General features: G+C 40.9%; 1 protein-coding gene across 7 annotated transcripts in view; it reads left to right on the top strand.

Moving 5' to 3' along the window:
- Positions 1-18,335, top strand: part of PARN (poly(A)-specific ribonuclease) — a 143,381-nt gene that overhangs the window by 112,329 nt on the left and 12,717 nt on the right. For 4 of the 7 annotated variants that reach the window (XM_050967739.1, XM_050967742.1, XM_050967741.1 and 1 more), the window contains one exon: positions 7,820-8,009. The exons of 2 other annotated variants lie outside the window; for them this stretch is intronic. In XM_050967739.1, the coding sequence (XP_050823696.1) occupies positions 7,820-8,009 (190 nt within the window). Of the gene's footprint in view, positions 1-7,819; positions 8,010-18,335 lie in introns of those variants that run through there. One more of the 7 variants, XR_007776297.1, reaches the window with a different exon arrangement.

Raw genomic sequence — 18,335 nt, 5'->3', positions numbered from 1 at the left:
CCATTCTTTAGAAGACTGTGTAAAAGTTGTAATGCCTCCCGCTTGGTAAGATTTTTAGTTGGAATTCTGTAGGATCTTTATCCATGGTATTCTTATCTGCTTTGAGTGTGAGTTGCAAAATCCAAGATCCATTTCACCAGGCAACTTCCATAGTCATCCTTTCTCCTTTCTATTGAGGGGAGGTAAGTGTTTCATGGATTTCCACTGTATTTTTTCTCTAGCATTTCCACCTTGTTCTGCCGTTCATTTTCAGCCATTTTCATTCCTCATAAATAACCTTAGTGCCAAAAGCTTAAAACCACTTTTCAGGAAAGTTGGGACACAGCCAGATTCTTTACTAAAATACAAATAAATCTGCTGCCTTCTCTTCATCCACTGATTTTGTAATTCTGTCAAAAGCAATCAAGTTTAGAAAGACTTATTTATTATAAATCCGCACAGTTTATTTACATTTCTCTTATCCACCAGATATTCAGTGCATTTTTTAATTATTTCTTAATTTAACTAATGACAGAAGTTAATTTTTCTATGGGACAGTTATTGGGAGGATCAGTCATTGCTGTTTGAGAGAAATGCATTGCATTTCCTCTCCTCCACTCTTGCTGCATCTTCTCCATACTCATGACATTATGAAAATAAGTGAATGATGCGACAAGTTAGCTAACGCAAAAGCCATTATTCTCTCAGATTGTGGAGGATGCTTGCAATCATGTTCTCTTGTTTTCTGACCTGTGGAATATGTTGTGTTTCTCCATTTAGGATAGTTGCCATCTGTAATCACAGCTGGTGGATTAAATACATTTAGTCCAAGTGGACATAGGTATGGAAAGAGAGCCAATAAATATATCAGAGGGATAGCCGTGTTAGTCTGGATCTGTAAAAGCAGCAAAGAGTTCTGTGGCACCTTACAAACTAACAAACGTCCGTTTGTTAGTCTGTAAGGTGCCACAGAACTCTTTGCCGCCAATAAATATAGTTCTTTGCCAATAGTTGAAGGCAACATAGCTCTGGCCAGTATGACCATTCTTCCCTGTTGTTGCTAAGTATTTAATTCAGAATGATTTGAACAAGAAATGTTTTTCTTAACCGTAGTTTAAAAGCTGTCCAATTTTAGTGAAATACAAACTTTTTTGAAAGGCTGTGCTTGTATTGTTACTGAGCAGTGAACACAGTCATTTTCTTTCCCCATACCTCTTACAGCACTGCTGTTAACATTGAGATAGGAAAGATGTTTTTAAAATGCACTCTATTACAGCTGACTAGAGAAATGATTTCAGAAGAGATCTTAACCAGAAGGAAGGAAATCTTTGTAACATGCTCTTATGTGATGCAAGACTTAATGTAATTATCTCAGCTTGTACTTTTTCATATCACTAATGGCTTTTTTGTCTGGGTAGACCACAAATGAGAAGTTAAATATTTGTCTCCATCCTGAATATGTCCTTTACATGAGGGATCTCTCATTTTATACTAGGTTGTGCTACTAGTCCATCTATTAAGGTCGTCTGATGCTTCCTATTTTAAGACACTGCTTTCAGTGGCTTAAAACCTTGTGCTAGGCTTCATATGAGCCATTTCCAAGAATGAAGTTAGGGGAAAATATATTTTCCACTTTTTTTTAAGTGATCTTTTCTTTGGGAATGCTAGAGCTTCTCATACTTCGAAGCAGGTGCTTAAAATTTGGCAGGTTGTGGACTTTGTCAGGGATGTGCTTTTTGCCGTCACTGAAAATCCACCCAAATTTTCCAAAGTTATAACCTTTCAAAAATTGCAGTTCACACATGATGAGTAGACACTTGCTAGAGCTTAGCAGCAAAAAGATTATGCCAGAGTGAGAATGTTCAAGCTTCTCACAGCTCCTAGTGCTGACCAGACTGTAGGGATAGCACATGCATAGAGCAACTGAACAGTCTTTCCCCAGGCTACAAGATTTCAGAAGGCCTTTCGCTGTAATGGGCCAGGATGGGGCCAACCACCAGAACACAGAGCAGAAAGTCCATCTCTTCTGTACTCTCAGCAACTCTTTTGCTGACACCCAGGCAGCATGGAGGGGAAAGAAGTCTGGTTCTAATGCAGAGGGGACTATGCCAGACTGGGGGAACAGTAGGAGTAGATTGAGGAAAGGAGTCTGAGCCTGGGACTGAAGGTGGGGAGAAGAGAAACTGGGACTGGGTCAGCAAGGAGATTAGAGCCAGGGGGTTGAGGGAAGTCTGATACTGGAGGCATAAGGGGAGACTAGGATTTAGTTGACTGCTGGGGGCACACTGAGATTGGGTGAGGAAAGTGGAGACTGAAATAGACTGGACAAAGAGAAAATAACTAGTGTGGAAAACCGTTGGGAGATAATGGGCAAGATGGGGAGCATAGAGACATCTGACAAAAACTGGATGTCGGGGAGGAGCTGGGACTGTCTGGGCAAAAAAGACTGGGATGAGGAGCCAGGGCAGGGGAATCAGGTGTACTGATATTGTATGAGGAGTCTGAGGGTATATCTACACAGCAAAGGAAAACCCTTGGCCGGACCATGCCAGCCAACTTGGGCTCAAGCTATGGGGCTGTTTCATTGCAGTGTAGACTAATGGGCTAATGATGGTGCCTGAGTTCTGGGCCCTCCCACCCCACAGGTCCTACAGCCTGGGCTCCAGCTTGAGCCAAGACATCTACATAACAACAATTCCTGAGCCCCAGTCAGCTAGCATGGGCCAGCCACAGGTGTCTAGTTGCTGTGTCAATGTACCCTGAGGGAGACTGGGAGCCAGTATGGGGAGAGGAGGCAGATTGAACTAGAAAGTAGGGACTTGACTGTGTATGGAGAGATGAGACTGGGAGTTGATGGGGGAGACTGGAACTTGGATAGCAAGCTCAATCTGGGAGAGTAGGATTGGCTAAGCAAAAAGACTGTACAAATATAAGAAGCATGTGAGGAGAGTAGGACTGGATAGGCAAGGAGAATGGGCCTGGGACAAGGAGCTAGATTTGGAGAAGAGACAGAACTAGAACAGGGATGTGTTGGAGCAGAAGTTTCGGGGAAACAGGCAGAAGAGTATATGCTCAGTAACGAACACCTCTCCAGAGCTTGAAACGGAAACCAAAATTCACGTGTCGCCGTTCCTCTGTTGTCAGCAAGTCTCTCTGTATCTTATTTGGTCCACAAAGAGCATGACATCCTTCTATTGCTATCATTTACTCCATTAACTCAATTGGCAGAGGTCTGTGTGGTGGATCTAAAGGTTCCAACCCTACTGTTGCATGTTAGTGTCAGTATGATGTCACATGAAGGAATTTGTTTTTCATTTTAAAAAATAATCAAATTGCACAAACACACATAAAAGTACACTATTCAGGTTGCATAATTAAGCACTCAGAAGTTAAGAAATGCCAGAATTCAGGCTGTTGGCGCAATCTGTGTGTGTGTGTGTGTGTGTTATATACAGTGTTAGGCTATGTCTGCACTAGCATTTTTGTCAGTAAAATTTTGTAAGTCGGGGTGTGAAAAAAACACTTCCACATTCGACATAAGTTTCAGCAACAAAAGGGCCCGTGTGGACAGCGCTATGCCGTTGGGGGGTGGTTTAATTATGCCACTGGAGAGCTCACTCCCTTCAACATAGAGTGGCTACACAGGAGACTTTACAGTGGTGCAGCTGCAGTGATACACCTGTGCCGCTGTAAGGTCTGTAGTGTAGACATAGCCTTAATTACATGCTTGCAGCTAATTTTTTCCAAAGGATCCCTTTCTCATTCAGTGCACAGACTGTTTCTGCTTGAGATAAATAAGTGTTATGTAGTGAAAAAAATTGGTGTCTGCAAGACTTTCCTGCCTTATAGGTTGCAGAAATTGAAAAGTGTGTAATGAATAAGATGGGGGGGGGTTGTAGGAAGAGAAAGAATGGTCTTATTGTTAAGGCAATTGAAAGCTGTCATGTAGAATTGGATTCTATCCCTTCCTCTGCCTGAGAGTTCCTGTGTGATGCTTAAACCAAGCTTTTCACAGGTGGTCACTGATTTGGGTTCCTCATTTTCTTGGAGCCCAGCTCGAAACTGGGCATCCTGGTTTTCAGTAGGGCTGAGCACTCACACCTGCAGCTGAAGTCAGTGGGATATATAATGCAAAGTATCATATATACTTGTTCATATGCTGAATATTTTTGGAAAAAAAGTAACACATCAAAGAGCGTGGGTCAGCTTATAAACGGGTCTACACCAAAATTTGATGGTTTTAAACTCTATGGAATCATTGAATTGAATATCTAATACATTGTAGTTTTGTTTTCTTGGAGCGTCTGCAGGCATGGAGCCCCTCAGCTCCCCGTGGCCACGGTTCTTTATTTTCAGCCAATGGGAGCTGCAGGAAGATTTCTGCAGCTTCCATTGGCTGGGAACGGCAAACCATGGCCACAGGGAGCTGAGGGGCTCCATGCCTGCAGACGCTCCAAGTAAACAAAACATCGCAACCCACCAGCGGCTTACCCTAATGGGCCAGGAGCCAAAGTTTGCCAACCCCTGAAATATAGGGTTGGCTTATGAAAGGGTCATACAGTTTTTGCTATTTTTACCTGTCCAACGGGCCAATGAACAAGTGTATACAGTACTCTGAAACCGAGGATCTGACTTTTTTCAAATTGGGCACGCAAAATTTGTGGCTTCTTTTGACCTTACTCTTTCTCTGCCTCAGATCTCCATCTGTAAAATGAAGATATCATCACCCTTCACTTTACAGGGATTTTCTGCAAATAGGTTATATGTAAAATACTTGGATACTATAGTGATGAGTGCAATAGAAAGCCCATGAGGAAATTAATAATCCCTTGTTCAGAACAAGGGTTGAATAGTGTGCAGTAAGTAAATCCTAAAGCTGCACATTGCTTAGTGAGGATAAAACAAAATATTGAATAGTTGCTCATTAGTTGAACGGCATCCATCCTGTGCAGTGAATGAGTCTGGGGTTTTGTGGAAAAAATAGCATGTGATCATGTAATTAAAGACAGCATCATAATACATACGTACAAGCGGCCAGATTAAGGTGCCTCCAGTAACCTTTATTCTGCAATTTCCTAACTTTCGAGTGCTTGATTTTTTTCAACTTTAGTCTTCTTTTAATGTTGCTCTGTGTGTGTAATATAAACTATGTGTAGCTTTTCTATCTACAAATTGAATTTGTATATTTAAGTGTGGGACCACTTTATGTACTTCATATGCTCAATATTGTCAGTGGCTGTCTGGCATGATTTCAGTTTTGTACAAGGGCAATGACTTAGTGAAAGAAAATCTTTGTGTTTGTGCACATTCCTTTTAGATCACTCAGCCTCAGTCAGTCTGTTTAATAATCTGCCTAGTAACTGGGGTGATGCTGTGCTAGAAATGTTCTTCATAACAGATATGTTTGCAATTACAGTTTGTTTGTTTTTAAATAATCATTTAATGGATCTAGTTTGGTGTATAACGTAACTGAGCTGCTTGCTTTTGGTATCCTAAACTAGACTTGCTAACTCAGACGCAGAAAGGGAGAGGACAGCTTTTTCAACTGACAAAATAATGAAGATCTTTTTTAAATGAACTCACTGTGTTATAGGGAGATTGAGCTTCTGGAAACACATGCCATTAGGCAGGCGATGCAAAATGAGACAACACTATGTAGCATGTTGGTGCTATTGTGGCATGAAGAGTGCTATTCTAAAAGCTTTGTTGCTAATATAGCTGCAAATTGGGTTAAAGAACCACCCTTCTTTACCAGTCATTGCTGAATGCCATACAAGAAAGTTTCAGCTGTGTGTTGCTTCTTAAAACTTTGTATATATGAATCTCAACTCCTCAATGCATAAAGCGTAGGTCATTCAGTAAATAGAATTTTTGAATGTGCTGCTGTAAAACACAGGGCTTCAAAGAGAGCAGATTCCTCCACTTACCTAAGAAACATTAACATTATGTGAAATTATTTTTTTAAAAAAGGCACACCAGCATCAAATTTTTATTACTTTGCTCCTTGTGGATTTTTCCTCAGTTGTATTAACCTTATTTTTTGGAATGAGAAACATTGAACTCTTCCCACACTATTTCTTGAAGTTCTTCCATTTTGGGCCATGTTTAAATCGTATTTAAAGGGTTAAAACTACTTCTCTGGGCAATAAATAACTTTTAGCTTCTAAGGGGACAGATCCTGAAGCTTTGTTGTTAATAGAAAACTTTAATGTGTGTAGATGTATGGTATATATTTAATGCCTTACTTTGCTACAAAAATCCAATAAAATTTTTCCACTTATCAGAAATTAAATAGGACGTGACTATTCCTGGAGTCTATAATGTGCTTTAGTTCGGCTGTCTATTCTTGTAATAAAAGGTTTATGCTCCTTCAACAACACTAATATATGCCACTTGTGGCTCATGGGTCATTAATTACATATTACTTTTTTAAATATTTAATCTATTGGATACAAACATCAATCCTAAAAGAAAAATAAATTCCACCATCATTGATATTGCTTCCCAGCCTATATGGAACTGTGAGGTTAAGGAATGCCTGTTTAAATACATGGGATAGCAGTAATGTAAAATGTTAAGTGAAGAGCAACTTGGCTCCTGCAAAGGACTGAAAAAGCAATGATAAACTTCAGCATTTTGTGTCTAACTTCATTAAATTAGAATTACACAAAGTGTGTGAATAATTTATAAACTGTTTGTAAAACTTTAGTGTTACTGATCATCCTACAGTACTTTCTTTCAAATAGTTAAACTGGAAACAGCAGAGGACACCAGCTGACAGCCAATTCATTTTGCTGATTCATTCATTATAGCGTGGCTTCAGGCCAGAACTAGGCTTGCAGATTAAAGGCTGACAACTGTAAAATTGCTGGGACTTGAAGGAATGTTGGTAAATTGTTGCTGTGCAAAGGCAGGCAATGAAAGTGGAGTGTTTTTTTAAGTGTTCCTAATTCTGCATGTGTTGAGAAATTGCTCCACCATAAATTGGCAGTCGTGTTTCCGTGAAATGGAGTCCTAACAGTAGAGGGCTACAATAATGGGAGTAACTGGGTGATAATTAATAGACTGCTTGCCTCTTTAATGAATATTTAGCATAATAGAACATGCAGCTCAACTAAAGCTGTGTTGTGCAGCAATCAAAACTAGGTTTCATCTAAGGTTTTGTAAATGTAGTCTTTTCTTGGCAAACTTGCAAAATAAACCTGTTGGGTTAAGTAATGAGACTTAAAGGAAAAATTCCAGGAAGGCTTTTCTGCCAGTGAGCAATCTGGAAGGGATAATGACAGAAGATTTGATGGTTTCTCATTTTTAAAAAAAATCTTCAAACTAATGAACCCCTTTTGTGAGGCCCATTTTTGTGAGCAGTGCTAACAGTACACATATTGTGCAAAAATGTGAATTAAGAGGGTTCAAAACAATTTTTCCTTTACCAGAGGAGGATGAATGTGAATGTAGCAAGTCCTACTGTACTTGGTATGGGTAAACGTAGGCTATTGTATCCATGAGTGTCATGTTTAAACTTCCATCTCCTGGGAGTAAGGATGGAAATCTCCGTTCCTGCAAACTAGTTTCCTTGTCCTAGATAGATGACTGCAAAATGTGGGCACCCTTACTTGGAAATTCTCCTTTACAGTTCCATAATAGATCTATTTCTTGTGCATCCTGCATTCCTGAAGTATTTATCATAAAATTAGCAGGATCTTATTGCATTTCCTTACCACTATCAGTTGAACTTTGAATTGTGTAGCTGTTCACTCCACCTTCAAGTTATTTCAGGGGAAGGAAGGCTGTATTTAAAGGCTGTTCTATACATAATATCCAATGCTCTTCTTCTCCATAGCTGTAAACACCAGCAGGTATGCTGAAAGTTATAGGATCCAGACCTATGCAGAATATGTTGAGAAAAAACACGAAGAGAAACAGGCAAAAAGAAAGTGGACAGAAGATAGTTGGAAGGAGATGGAGAGAAAGCGGTTAAAAACGCAATACACACCATACATTCCCCAGAGTCGGTACTACTGTGTTAACAGGTGAGAGCCTTTCATAAGTAAAAATAATAATAATAAAACACATGGAAAGAAAACAACTTATCCTTAATTTCAGCAGCTCTGGATGGCTTCTCTTAGGATTTGAAAACTGAGGGCTACTGTACAATGGCAGCGCTTTAACATGGCTTGTGTAGTCGTGGCAGAGCATTGGAAGAGAGTGCTACCAGCACTCTTAAAAAACCCCACCTCCACAAGGGGCGCAGCTCCCAGCACTGGTGCACTGTCTACACTGGCGTTTTACAGCGCTGAAACTTGCTGACCTCGGGGTGTGTTTTTTCACACCCATGAGCGAGAAATTGCAGTGCTGTAAAGTGCCAGTGTAGACAAGCCCTGAGCAGCTCCCCCTCATACTGCTATCAGTGTCTTGTGGCTGACTTTCCAAGGTGCTAGCACACGGTAATACATACTCTGTCACTCCCTGGGAAACAGCCAACTGAACAATCATAATGAAAATTCCTTCTGTGTATCTAAAAGTGGGGAGGAAGAATAGAAATAATTCTTTATGTGACTACCTTGATTAACCAGCTATTTTTAGGTTAGATTTTGTTTGTCTCTAGTGAAAATTAAAGGGTTGCCATGAATTTTTGCCCTCGTTAATGATCCATTGGACTGAGTCAGGAAAACTGTGTTGTAATCCTGGCACAGTAAATTGCTGTGTGACTTGCGTCTGTTTCTTGTTCGCTTTGTCTTGTCTATTTTAGATTGAGCTTTTCAGAAAAGGGAATCTCACTGTACACTGTCTAGTGCAATTCTGAGGTCTGATGCATCTAAGTGTTACTGTAATTCATATCATCTCTGATTTGTCCTTGAAAGTCTCTGCTGCACTGTTTCATAGATTACTTCTTAAATTTATAAAAATCTCAAGGGAGCTGCAGGCCTGATGTTTTTACAGGATAGGAGAAGGTACGAATAGGAAGCAAAACTGATTCTGAACTGCTGGGCTTTTTCTGCTTGCTTCTCCTTTTGTATGAATAATGTGGTGAACTGTAGCTTCCACGCCCCCTCCTCCTGTGAGTGTGTTGGATTTTGCAATACAGAAAACTGGCTTCTCTCACAGTAAGAACATAATTAAAAACAGGTTTTATACTTACATTGTAGATGAGTGTTTATATTTAATATGAACAAAACAGGTGTTTTGGCTGCTTGTCACATTTTGATGCATGTTTTAAAGTTTGTGAGGAATGTTTAGGAGAGAAGGAAGAGCACAAGTGATTCTTTGGGGAGGTGGGGTGCGGAGTTAATCTAGGTTTTCCAAAAAATGGTGTTTCATAGTTTTGGGTATTCAGTATGAGGGAGCATGAATGAGAGACATGTTACACAATCTACTATAGGACTTCTAAAGTTTCTGAAACCTCAGTTACTTAATGTTTCTGTGAAATGAATTGATCGAGGAATAGAATTTATACAGTAAAATAAACTGTATTGCTGTAATCCATCTTCATACAGTTTGTACGGCTTATAGGTTTAGGTAGCATAGGTAATCTGATAATATTGGAAGAGTTCTGAGATATGTTGATACAGCTGTGTTCACTATGGTTTAGGACTGCATTATTACAGCTCCCCTCTCCTCTCTCCCAACCCCCTATTTTTTGTGTTTTGGTCTTTAAAGGACAGAATGTATTGCGCATATACTTGTTAGCAAAATCCATGTCCCAAATTGAAGTCTAGTGGCCTGAACAGTTGATAATGGGCTAGCTAGCAGGGAAGACAGATGGGACTTTATTTCATAGGTACATGCATACATTTTTTTTTACAGTGCAAAGTGGCATAGTCACTTCACAATGTACACTAAAAACAACACATGGGAGTCACTGGTGGCTAATCTTTCTCCACATTTTATGATCTTCACACAGCCTTGATGCCATACCATGTCTATCCAGTTAGCCACATTGATCCACCCTCCCTGTGGGTGCCTTCTGACACCAGTCCCTGCAAAACTAGCTTTGGCAATCTTCTTCCACTCATCTGACCCACCCTACCCACATGTCCTGCAAATTCAAGTTTTCTTTATCTGGTCATCTTAATACCAGGAATCACGCCAGTTAGGCTGTACATTTGGGTGATTTCCTTCTCTTTAATCATATGTTAGATATAACTAGTGTGCAGAAATTGCCTGTAGCATTTCAGTTTGAAGGCCAAAAGTCTCTTTAATGTCTTCTTTTCTTGCTATCCATGTTTATCTTTATAGCAAGATATTGAAGACGAGAGACTGCCACAAGCAATTTCATTTTACATTTCATCCTCACTAATGACATCTTTACATTTAACAACAAATACTTTGTCCAAATGTAGGAAAAGCCACGGGTGCTAGGATGCCTCCCCAATATCTCCTTCAGTGTACTCCTTTTGGGTCTAAACCCAGCTTAATCTTCAACCACAATATTAGATGCAGTTCTCTTCAGGATAATGTCCGGTAGCATTTTGTTAGGGTGTGTCAATAATGAGATTCTGCAGTAATTTCCATTAACAGCGAGGTCCCCCGTTTATATATAGGAACCATCAGGGACTGTGTCGAAATCCTGGGCCCTCTTCCACATTCTCAAATCACATTGACAAGCCTATTGAATGCCTGCCTCTTCACCGCTTTTAATTACAAGTAGTTCTGCTTGTACATTATCCACTTCAAGGACATTATTACTTTTCAGTGTCTGCATTGCTTCATCAAGTTCTTCGATCATAGGAGGTTCAGCAGCATAAGTCCATCTTCTGACATAGATCTCTGCCTCACTTCCAACTTAAAATTCTTTTTGCTCGTATTATACAAGTCTCAAGTTATACTTACCTCACTTCATGGGTGAAAATGGTATTTTTCCTTCAGGGAAACTTTTTGAAAGAGTCTTGATATTTTGGTAGGCCTTTCTTGTGGCATTTGTCACAATAGTGTGATGCACTGTTGTCAAGCCAGTCTTCTTTTGCCTCTTCAATCTTTCTCACATCACACGGTAGTGCTTGCTCTCTTGCTTGCCGTTTGATCCATCTTGCTTTGTGCTCTTAGCTTCCTTCATTGATCACACAACTTGATGATCTTCTCTGTGATCCAAGGCTGCTGCTCTAGGATCTGTTTCCTGAGGTATATGTAATAGAGCCCATACATCTGTGGTGTATGTAGTAGAGCATTACAGCTCCTGTGCATCTGATCTATGTTACCCTTGTAGAGGATCAGCAGCTTGCAGCTTTTGTTCAGTCGTCTTGAATTCTACTTCACAGACTTTCCGTTTATCAACATTACAGTGGACTCTGAAGTCACTTGCTGGTTGTTTCTTGCATCACAATTTGATCTTTATGGTGGCTATTACTAACTTATGATCAGATCTTATGTTAGCCTTCCTGAGGGATTGATGTCCTGTCACAACAGAACATCACCTCATCGAGATCATGATGAAGTCTATTTGATATTGAGTCTGAAAATCTGGCAGTGTCCCAGTCCATCACCATGATGGTTTGTGCTTGAAAAGGGTATTTAGTAATAGTAAGTCATTTACAGTTGCTTATTTCATGAGTTGCAGTCTTCTGCTGTTTGTCTTGCCATATCCAAAATTCTCAACACAGCTGCTCCATTATGGGTAACTCTTGGGACCACTGCATGCTTTGCGCTCACCTTGTACAATTAAGATGTCTGAATCGAACAGATACTAGCTCCTTCTCGATGTTGCTCTAGAGCAGGGGTAGGCAACCTTTCAGAAGTGGTGTGCCAAGCTCACTGTAATTTAAAGTTTCGCATGCTGATAATGCATCTTAACATTTTTAGAAGGTCTGTATCTATAAATCTATATTGTATAATGTGACAAAGTTCCTCCTCTACCTTGGTGAGTCCTGCACTTATTGGCGGATTTGCTCACCTCAGAGATCTTCCCCTCTGGTGGAACCCACAGTCCAGGTCAACTCCTCCTGTGTCTGATCACGCTTGTACTCCTCAGTCCTCCAGCAGCACACTCTCTCATTCTCAGTTCCTTGCGCCTCTTGCTCCCAGCCCCTCACAAGCGCACCACAAACTGAAGTGAGCTCCTTTTTAAACCCAGATGCCCTGATTAGCCTGCCTTAATTGATTCTAGCAGCTTCTTGATTGGCTGAAGGTGTTCTAATCAGCCTGTCTTCCTTAATTTTTTCCAGAAAGCTGCTGATTGTTCTGGAACCTTCCCTGTTACCTTACCCAGGAAAAGGGGACCTGCTTAACCTAGGACTTATATATCTGCCTTTTATCACTCTTCTGTAGCCATCTGGCCTGACTGTCACAATAAATAAACTATTGTTGTATTTAAAGTAAATAAGGTTTTGAAAATATTTAAGACGCTTCATTTAAAATAAAATTAAAAGGCTGATCTTGTCAGTTTAGTGTGATCCTTGCCCTCACTTCTTCTTGCTGAGTTTTCCAATGTGGGCTACAGCAGGGGGTGACTGAAGAGTGCTGGGTCGAGGCCAGGAGCAGAACTCTGGACTGGCTGCCGGTACCCCGGGCTGGCAGTGGCTGAGCGGGGCCGGCAGCCGGAACCCCAGACAAGCAGCGAGATGACCGCTCAGCCCACCGCTGGCTCCGTTCAGTCCACTGCTGGTCTGGGGTTTCAGCAGAGGTGCAAGTAAGTTAAATTTCTTACAGGTACTCTCATATTGCAACCCCCCTTGTGGGGAGGAGCTCAGGGGCTGGGGATGTGAGAGTGTGGGGCGGGGAGCGCTCAGGTCAGGGGGTGAGGATGTGGATGATGCAGGAGTCAGGGCTGGGAGCATGGGGGGTGCAGGAGTCAGGATTGGATGGCATGAAGGCTCAGGGCAGGGGGTTGGGGTGTGTGAGTAGGGGGAAGTCCTGGGGGGCAGGGACTTGGGGCTGGCCTGGGACAGTCCCGGTTGCAGCCGGGTTACCTGGATGATGGATGAGTCCCTGCCCCACGCTGTTCCTCTTCCTGCCAAGGGAGCTGTGGGCCAGCTGTTTGGGGACACTGCATCTGCAGATAAATGGAGTGTGGTGGCAGAAGACCCCCGGCCTGACGCTCCCCTCCCCTCCCCCCTGAGGGGCCTCAGCTGTGCATGCCGCAGGGCTGGCACGTGCCTGTAGTGTCCTGGTAACCAGCCTGAGTGCTTGCTGCTTAGTCCGGTGCACAGGGCCGCCAGCACCAGCCTGCTGGAGAGTTCCGGAAGCTAGCAGGCCCCCAGCTGGGAGTGCACCACGCACCATGCCTCCAGCTGCAGCGGATCGCCACAGCATCAGCCGGCTCTGAGCGTGCATGCTTTGCCTTACTTTCATTTCTAGGTTCCAGCTGCTGGCCCCTTGCCAGCCAGGGTCCCAGTGGCGAGGACCCTGGCTGGCAAGGGGCCAGCAGCTAGAACCTAGAAATGAAAGTAAGGCAGCGGCAGAGCAGCGGCAGGCTGAGTGGGGCCAGCAGCAGGGACCCCAGAGCGGCAGCGCTGCTGGTCTGGAGTTCCATCCGCCGGCTCCTGCCAGCCGGGGTTCCAGCCGCTGGGCCCGCTCAACCCACTGCCGGCCCAGGGTTCCGTCTATCCAGGCCAGCAGCAGGCTGAGCGGGGCTGGCGGCCGGGACCCTAGGACTTTCTGGGAGGGAGGGGGAGGAGCCACATCTCCGCTCCTTGCCCTCCCTCCCAGAAATTCCTAATTGTCGCCAAACAGCTGTTTGGCACCACTTAGGACTTTCTGGGGTAGGGGGAGGAGCGGGGATGCAGCATGCTCCAGAAAAGAGGTGGAGTGGGGTGGGAAGAGGTGGGTCTGGATCATCCCCCAGCAAAGTCAGCGCCTGTTCTTCGGGGAAGCTGCTGCTGCTGCGAAGGCGCTTCCTAGCATCCGGCCTGCAGTGAGCTGTGCCTGTGTGAGGTAAGCTAGAGACACTTTCCTACCACAGTACAGTACAGTACTGTACAGTATATAATGCCTTTTGTCTACCCCCAAAAAAGTCCTTTGAACCTCCCTCCCTCCCCCTGCATTTACATTAAATCTTATGGGAAAATTGGATTCATTTAACATCATTTCACTTAAAGTTGCGTTTTTCAGGAGAGAGAGGCACAACAAGCAAGGAAAGACAAGAAGATCTAGATGTCTGGAAAAGGAAAAGAGTCCTCTGGTACAAAGATTTGTCTCCCCTCCATCCCCCAAAAGTTGACAGTCACGAAAGAGAGTAACTCCCCCTCCAACAAACTAACAATGAAGCCAGGTGGAGAAGGTATCAATCACTGAGGGTGACCTGAAGGACCTCCTGTTAGGAAATCAAAAAGATGAATCAGGAGATGAGGGAAGAGTTATATGCTTACATTAAAGATATAAAAAATTAAATTAATGAGATTAATGCGAAAATATCAGATATGGAAACCGGATTAGACAAGCAATCAGACAGAATTACTAACCTAGAGGAAAGAATCCAAATAACTGTAAAAAGAGAAAAAGAAATAGAATTGGAGCTTGAGGATGTGGAAAATGTTATTCCTGGGTTCTCTAAAGATTAAAGATATTCCAGAGGAGACTGAAGGGAGAAATCTGCTGGATGCGTTGGCAGTAAGGATCAAATTTATATTGAGAGGGCTTGGAGTCCTTTTCCGTATCCCCCCAGCAGGCTCCCAGACTGAGATGATTTTCCATTTACCCTTCTGTCAAGACAAGGATAAAATACTGAGGGTAAAAAGGGAGAGAGTTGAACCAGTGATTATTCCTAAACAGTCCATACAGATTTTCCCAGATCTGGTAACCTCAATCCTTTTGAAAGCAAAGAGAACAACACCTGATGACTGTACTACTAAGAACAATATAAGATACAAGTGAGGGTTCCCATTTGGCTGTCGTTTAAATAGGACAGATGTGTCTATCTCAGATCCAAAAGAAGGGAAATAGGTGTTCATGGGAATAGGTGAATGGGCTCAGAACAATCTGAATCGATCCTACAGGTCTCTAAAATCACTGAGAATCAGTGAGATCAGAGACAACCAGAACTGGTCAAGAAGATGCATCATCAAGACAACAGGACAGACATGAGAGAAGAGTCTGGGTGCAGAAGAACAAGATTAGTAAATGGTAGGGCTGTCAAGCGATTAAAAAAATTGCAATTGTGTGATTTAAAAATTATTTGCAATTAATCGCACAATAAAAAAATTAGTCGCATGATTAATCACGCTGTTAAACAATATTAATATGCCATTTAAAAAATATTTTTGGACGTTTTCTACATTTTCATATATATTGTTTACAGTTACAACACAGAATACAAAGTGTACAGTGCTCATTTTATATTTTTTATTACAAATATTTGCACTATAAAAACAAAATAAATAGTATTTTTAAATTTCCCCATTACAAGTACTGTAGGGCAATCTCTACCATGAAAGTTGAACTTACAAATGTAGAATTTATGTACAAAAAAAACTGCGTTCAAAAATAAAACAATCTAAAACTTTAAAGCCTACAAGTCCACTCAGTCCTACTTCTTGTCCAGCCAGTTGCTCAGACATACACTGCTTTGGATCATTATGAAGCAGAACCCATCATATGCATGGAAGCATGTCCTCTGGAATGGTGGCCGAAGCATGAAGGGGCATATGAATGTTTAACATATCTGGCACATAAATACCTTGCAACGCCAGCTACAAAAGTGCCATGTGAACGCCTGTTCTCACTTTCAGGTGACATATTAAATAAAAAGCGGGCAGCATTATCTCCCATAAATGTAAACAGACTTGTTTGTCTTAGCGATTGGCTGAACAAGAAGTAGGACTGAATGGGCTTATAGGCTTTAAAGTTTTATATTGTTTTGTTTTTGAGTGCAGTTACTTAACAAAAAAATCTACATTGATAAATTACACTTTCACAATAGAGATTGCACTACAATACTTGTATGAGGTGAATTGAAAATTACTATTTCTTTATCACTTTTACAGTGCAAATATTTGTAATGAAAAATAATATAAAGTGAGCACTGTACACTTTGTATTCTGGGTTGTAAGCGAAATCAATATATTTGAAAATGTAGAAAAACATTCAAAATATTTAATAAATTTCAATAGTTATTCTGTTTAACAGTGTGATTAAAACTGATTAATCACGATTAATTTTTGAGTTAATTGCGTGAGTTAACTAAGATTGATCGACAGCCTTAGTAAATGGGCTAAGATATTACAATAAATAATGGATCATATACACATATGGTTATAATTATAAAAGGATATAAATAAATGGAAGTTTGGCTGTATGGCATCCAGGATGTTTTTCTCTGTGTGGATACAGTATATTTAATGAGTATAATATGGTTAATGTTGATTCATATTATAAACAAAGCTAATAATGAAATGGCAGGAGATCCAAATCTCCCCTATTGAAGTAAGTTTCACTTTAGAGTTATCACAAACATTCAGAAATGTATGTTAATTGGAGAAGGGTCAACTGTGGTGGAAAATTTTAAGAATCAGTGAACTCAAAGATAATGGCTAATGTTATAAAGATATTTAATAATATTAGATAAGGCTTGGTTTTCAGGAATATTTTAAACAAAACAGTTCAGCAGGGAATTAATGTTCCCATGGAGGAAGTAAGGAGAGACACGGCTCCTGCAGCTATAGGGCACCAGGCAACAATGATGGAATGCATAGAGAGAGAGGGAAGCAGGGTGTAAGAGAATCATAGAATCACAGAAGCGTAGGCCTGAAAGGGACCTTAGTAGGTCATCCACTACAGTCCCCTGCATTCAAGGCAGGACTAGTAATAACTAAACCATTTAAGAACAGGTTAGACAAAAACTTCCAGTGATGGAGATTACACAACTTCCCTAGGCAATTTGTTCCAGTGCTTAACTACCCTGACAGTGAGGAATTTTTTCCTAAGGTCCAGCCTAAACCGTCGTTGCTGCAGTTTAAGCCCATTGCTTCTTGTCCTAGAACACAGACAAATGTTAAATATTATGTGTTTTAACAAAAAGTATATTAGAGCTCAGAATTTAAAAGTTTACAGGAAATCAAATTCCAAATGCAGCTGAGTATGACAATATAGGAATTAGGAGGAGAAAAAGAGTATTTGTGGGATACTGTCTGTATGATGAGAACTCCATCTAAAATGTCTTATTTAAAGAATAAATGCAATGTAATGAAAACCTGGCATTTGGCTGGCTGGTCTAACTGCTTTCACCAAAAGGTAATGTTCTGGGTAAGAAGAGCACACTTGATACTCGAGAGAGTTTAATATTGTAATGACTATTAATGCTAAATGATGAACAATCCAATAAAAAGGAAAAGGGAATTCTGACACTGAAAAAGGATTTTTCTAGTCTAATTTATTTACAGGGAATACTTGAAAAAATTATGATAAATTCCTGAGTTCGTCTTGGATACAGCTACTGTATGTCTCTCCAAAGTAATCTAATAGAAGAGGAATCGCAATGTTCTTTGTTAAACATGTCTCTTTTATTGTTGAGGACAACTCAAACACTAAGGGCAAATATATTTGAATTAAGAAGTCCTTGAAAGATAAACTTCTCACCTTAGCAAATTGATGGCTTCTAATCAAGTTTTTTTTTTTTTTAAAGGGATTTAGGAAGTTGTATGGAAGAGGATATCACTCTGAGATGGGAGGGTAGGGAGGGGAGATTTTAGTGAGATGCTTAATACCACTTCTGGATCAATGCAATGTACATGGAGAGTGTACAGGAGGAGTAAATGCAAATTTGTTACATCACTTAAAAAATGAGGATCTGAGGGATGTCTGGCGGGAAATGAATCCAGATATCAAGGACCATACACATTCTCTACTTTTGGATCTCATTCGAGGATTGATATGATTTTTATTTCTAAGACTTCAGCTAATTTGGTCAAAAAAGATAATCTGGGTGTTTATAAGACAATCTGATTATTCCCCATGTATATATTAGATTAAAAAGATTGGAACTCATTGGAAAAACTAAGGACCTGCTGGTTGAATAGAGCTTTGTTGTATGACTGTATTAGAATTCAAAAGCTGGAAGAAAATGTCCAGAAATATCTAGAAAAAAATTATAAGGAGGAGCTCAATGCTGGAAAGGCAGTAATGAGGTGGATCCTTATAATAAAGCATCATAAGTCAAAAAATGAGATTTCTTGAAGAGAGTTTGGTTAAAGAACTTTGTTTGGTAGACAGATGTAAATGTACAGGATTGAAAAGTGCATAAGAAAGTAAAATAGAGGAAATGGAAGTTTAACCTTTTATAAGCAGTAGGGCTGAGCAAACACTTAGATACCTGAAATTAAAATATTATGAAAAGGGTAATAAAGCTGATATACGTACATATACACACACACACGCATGCACTTGTGTGCACACAATTTCAGTTGAAAGATGTTTATAAGAAAACAGCC

This window comes from Gopherus flavomarginatus, chromosome 9 (genome assembly GCF_025201925.1).
Source record: "Gopherus flavomarginatus isolate rGopFla2 chromosome 9, rGopFla2.mat.asm, whole genome shotgun sequence".
In the NCBI taxonomy this organism is placed as follows: Eukaryota; Metazoa; Chordata; order Testudines; family Testudinidae; genus Gopherus; species Gopherus flavomarginatus.
Note: the sequence above shows the minus strand (reverse complement) of the source record. Positions and strands in the feature narration are given on the sequence as shown.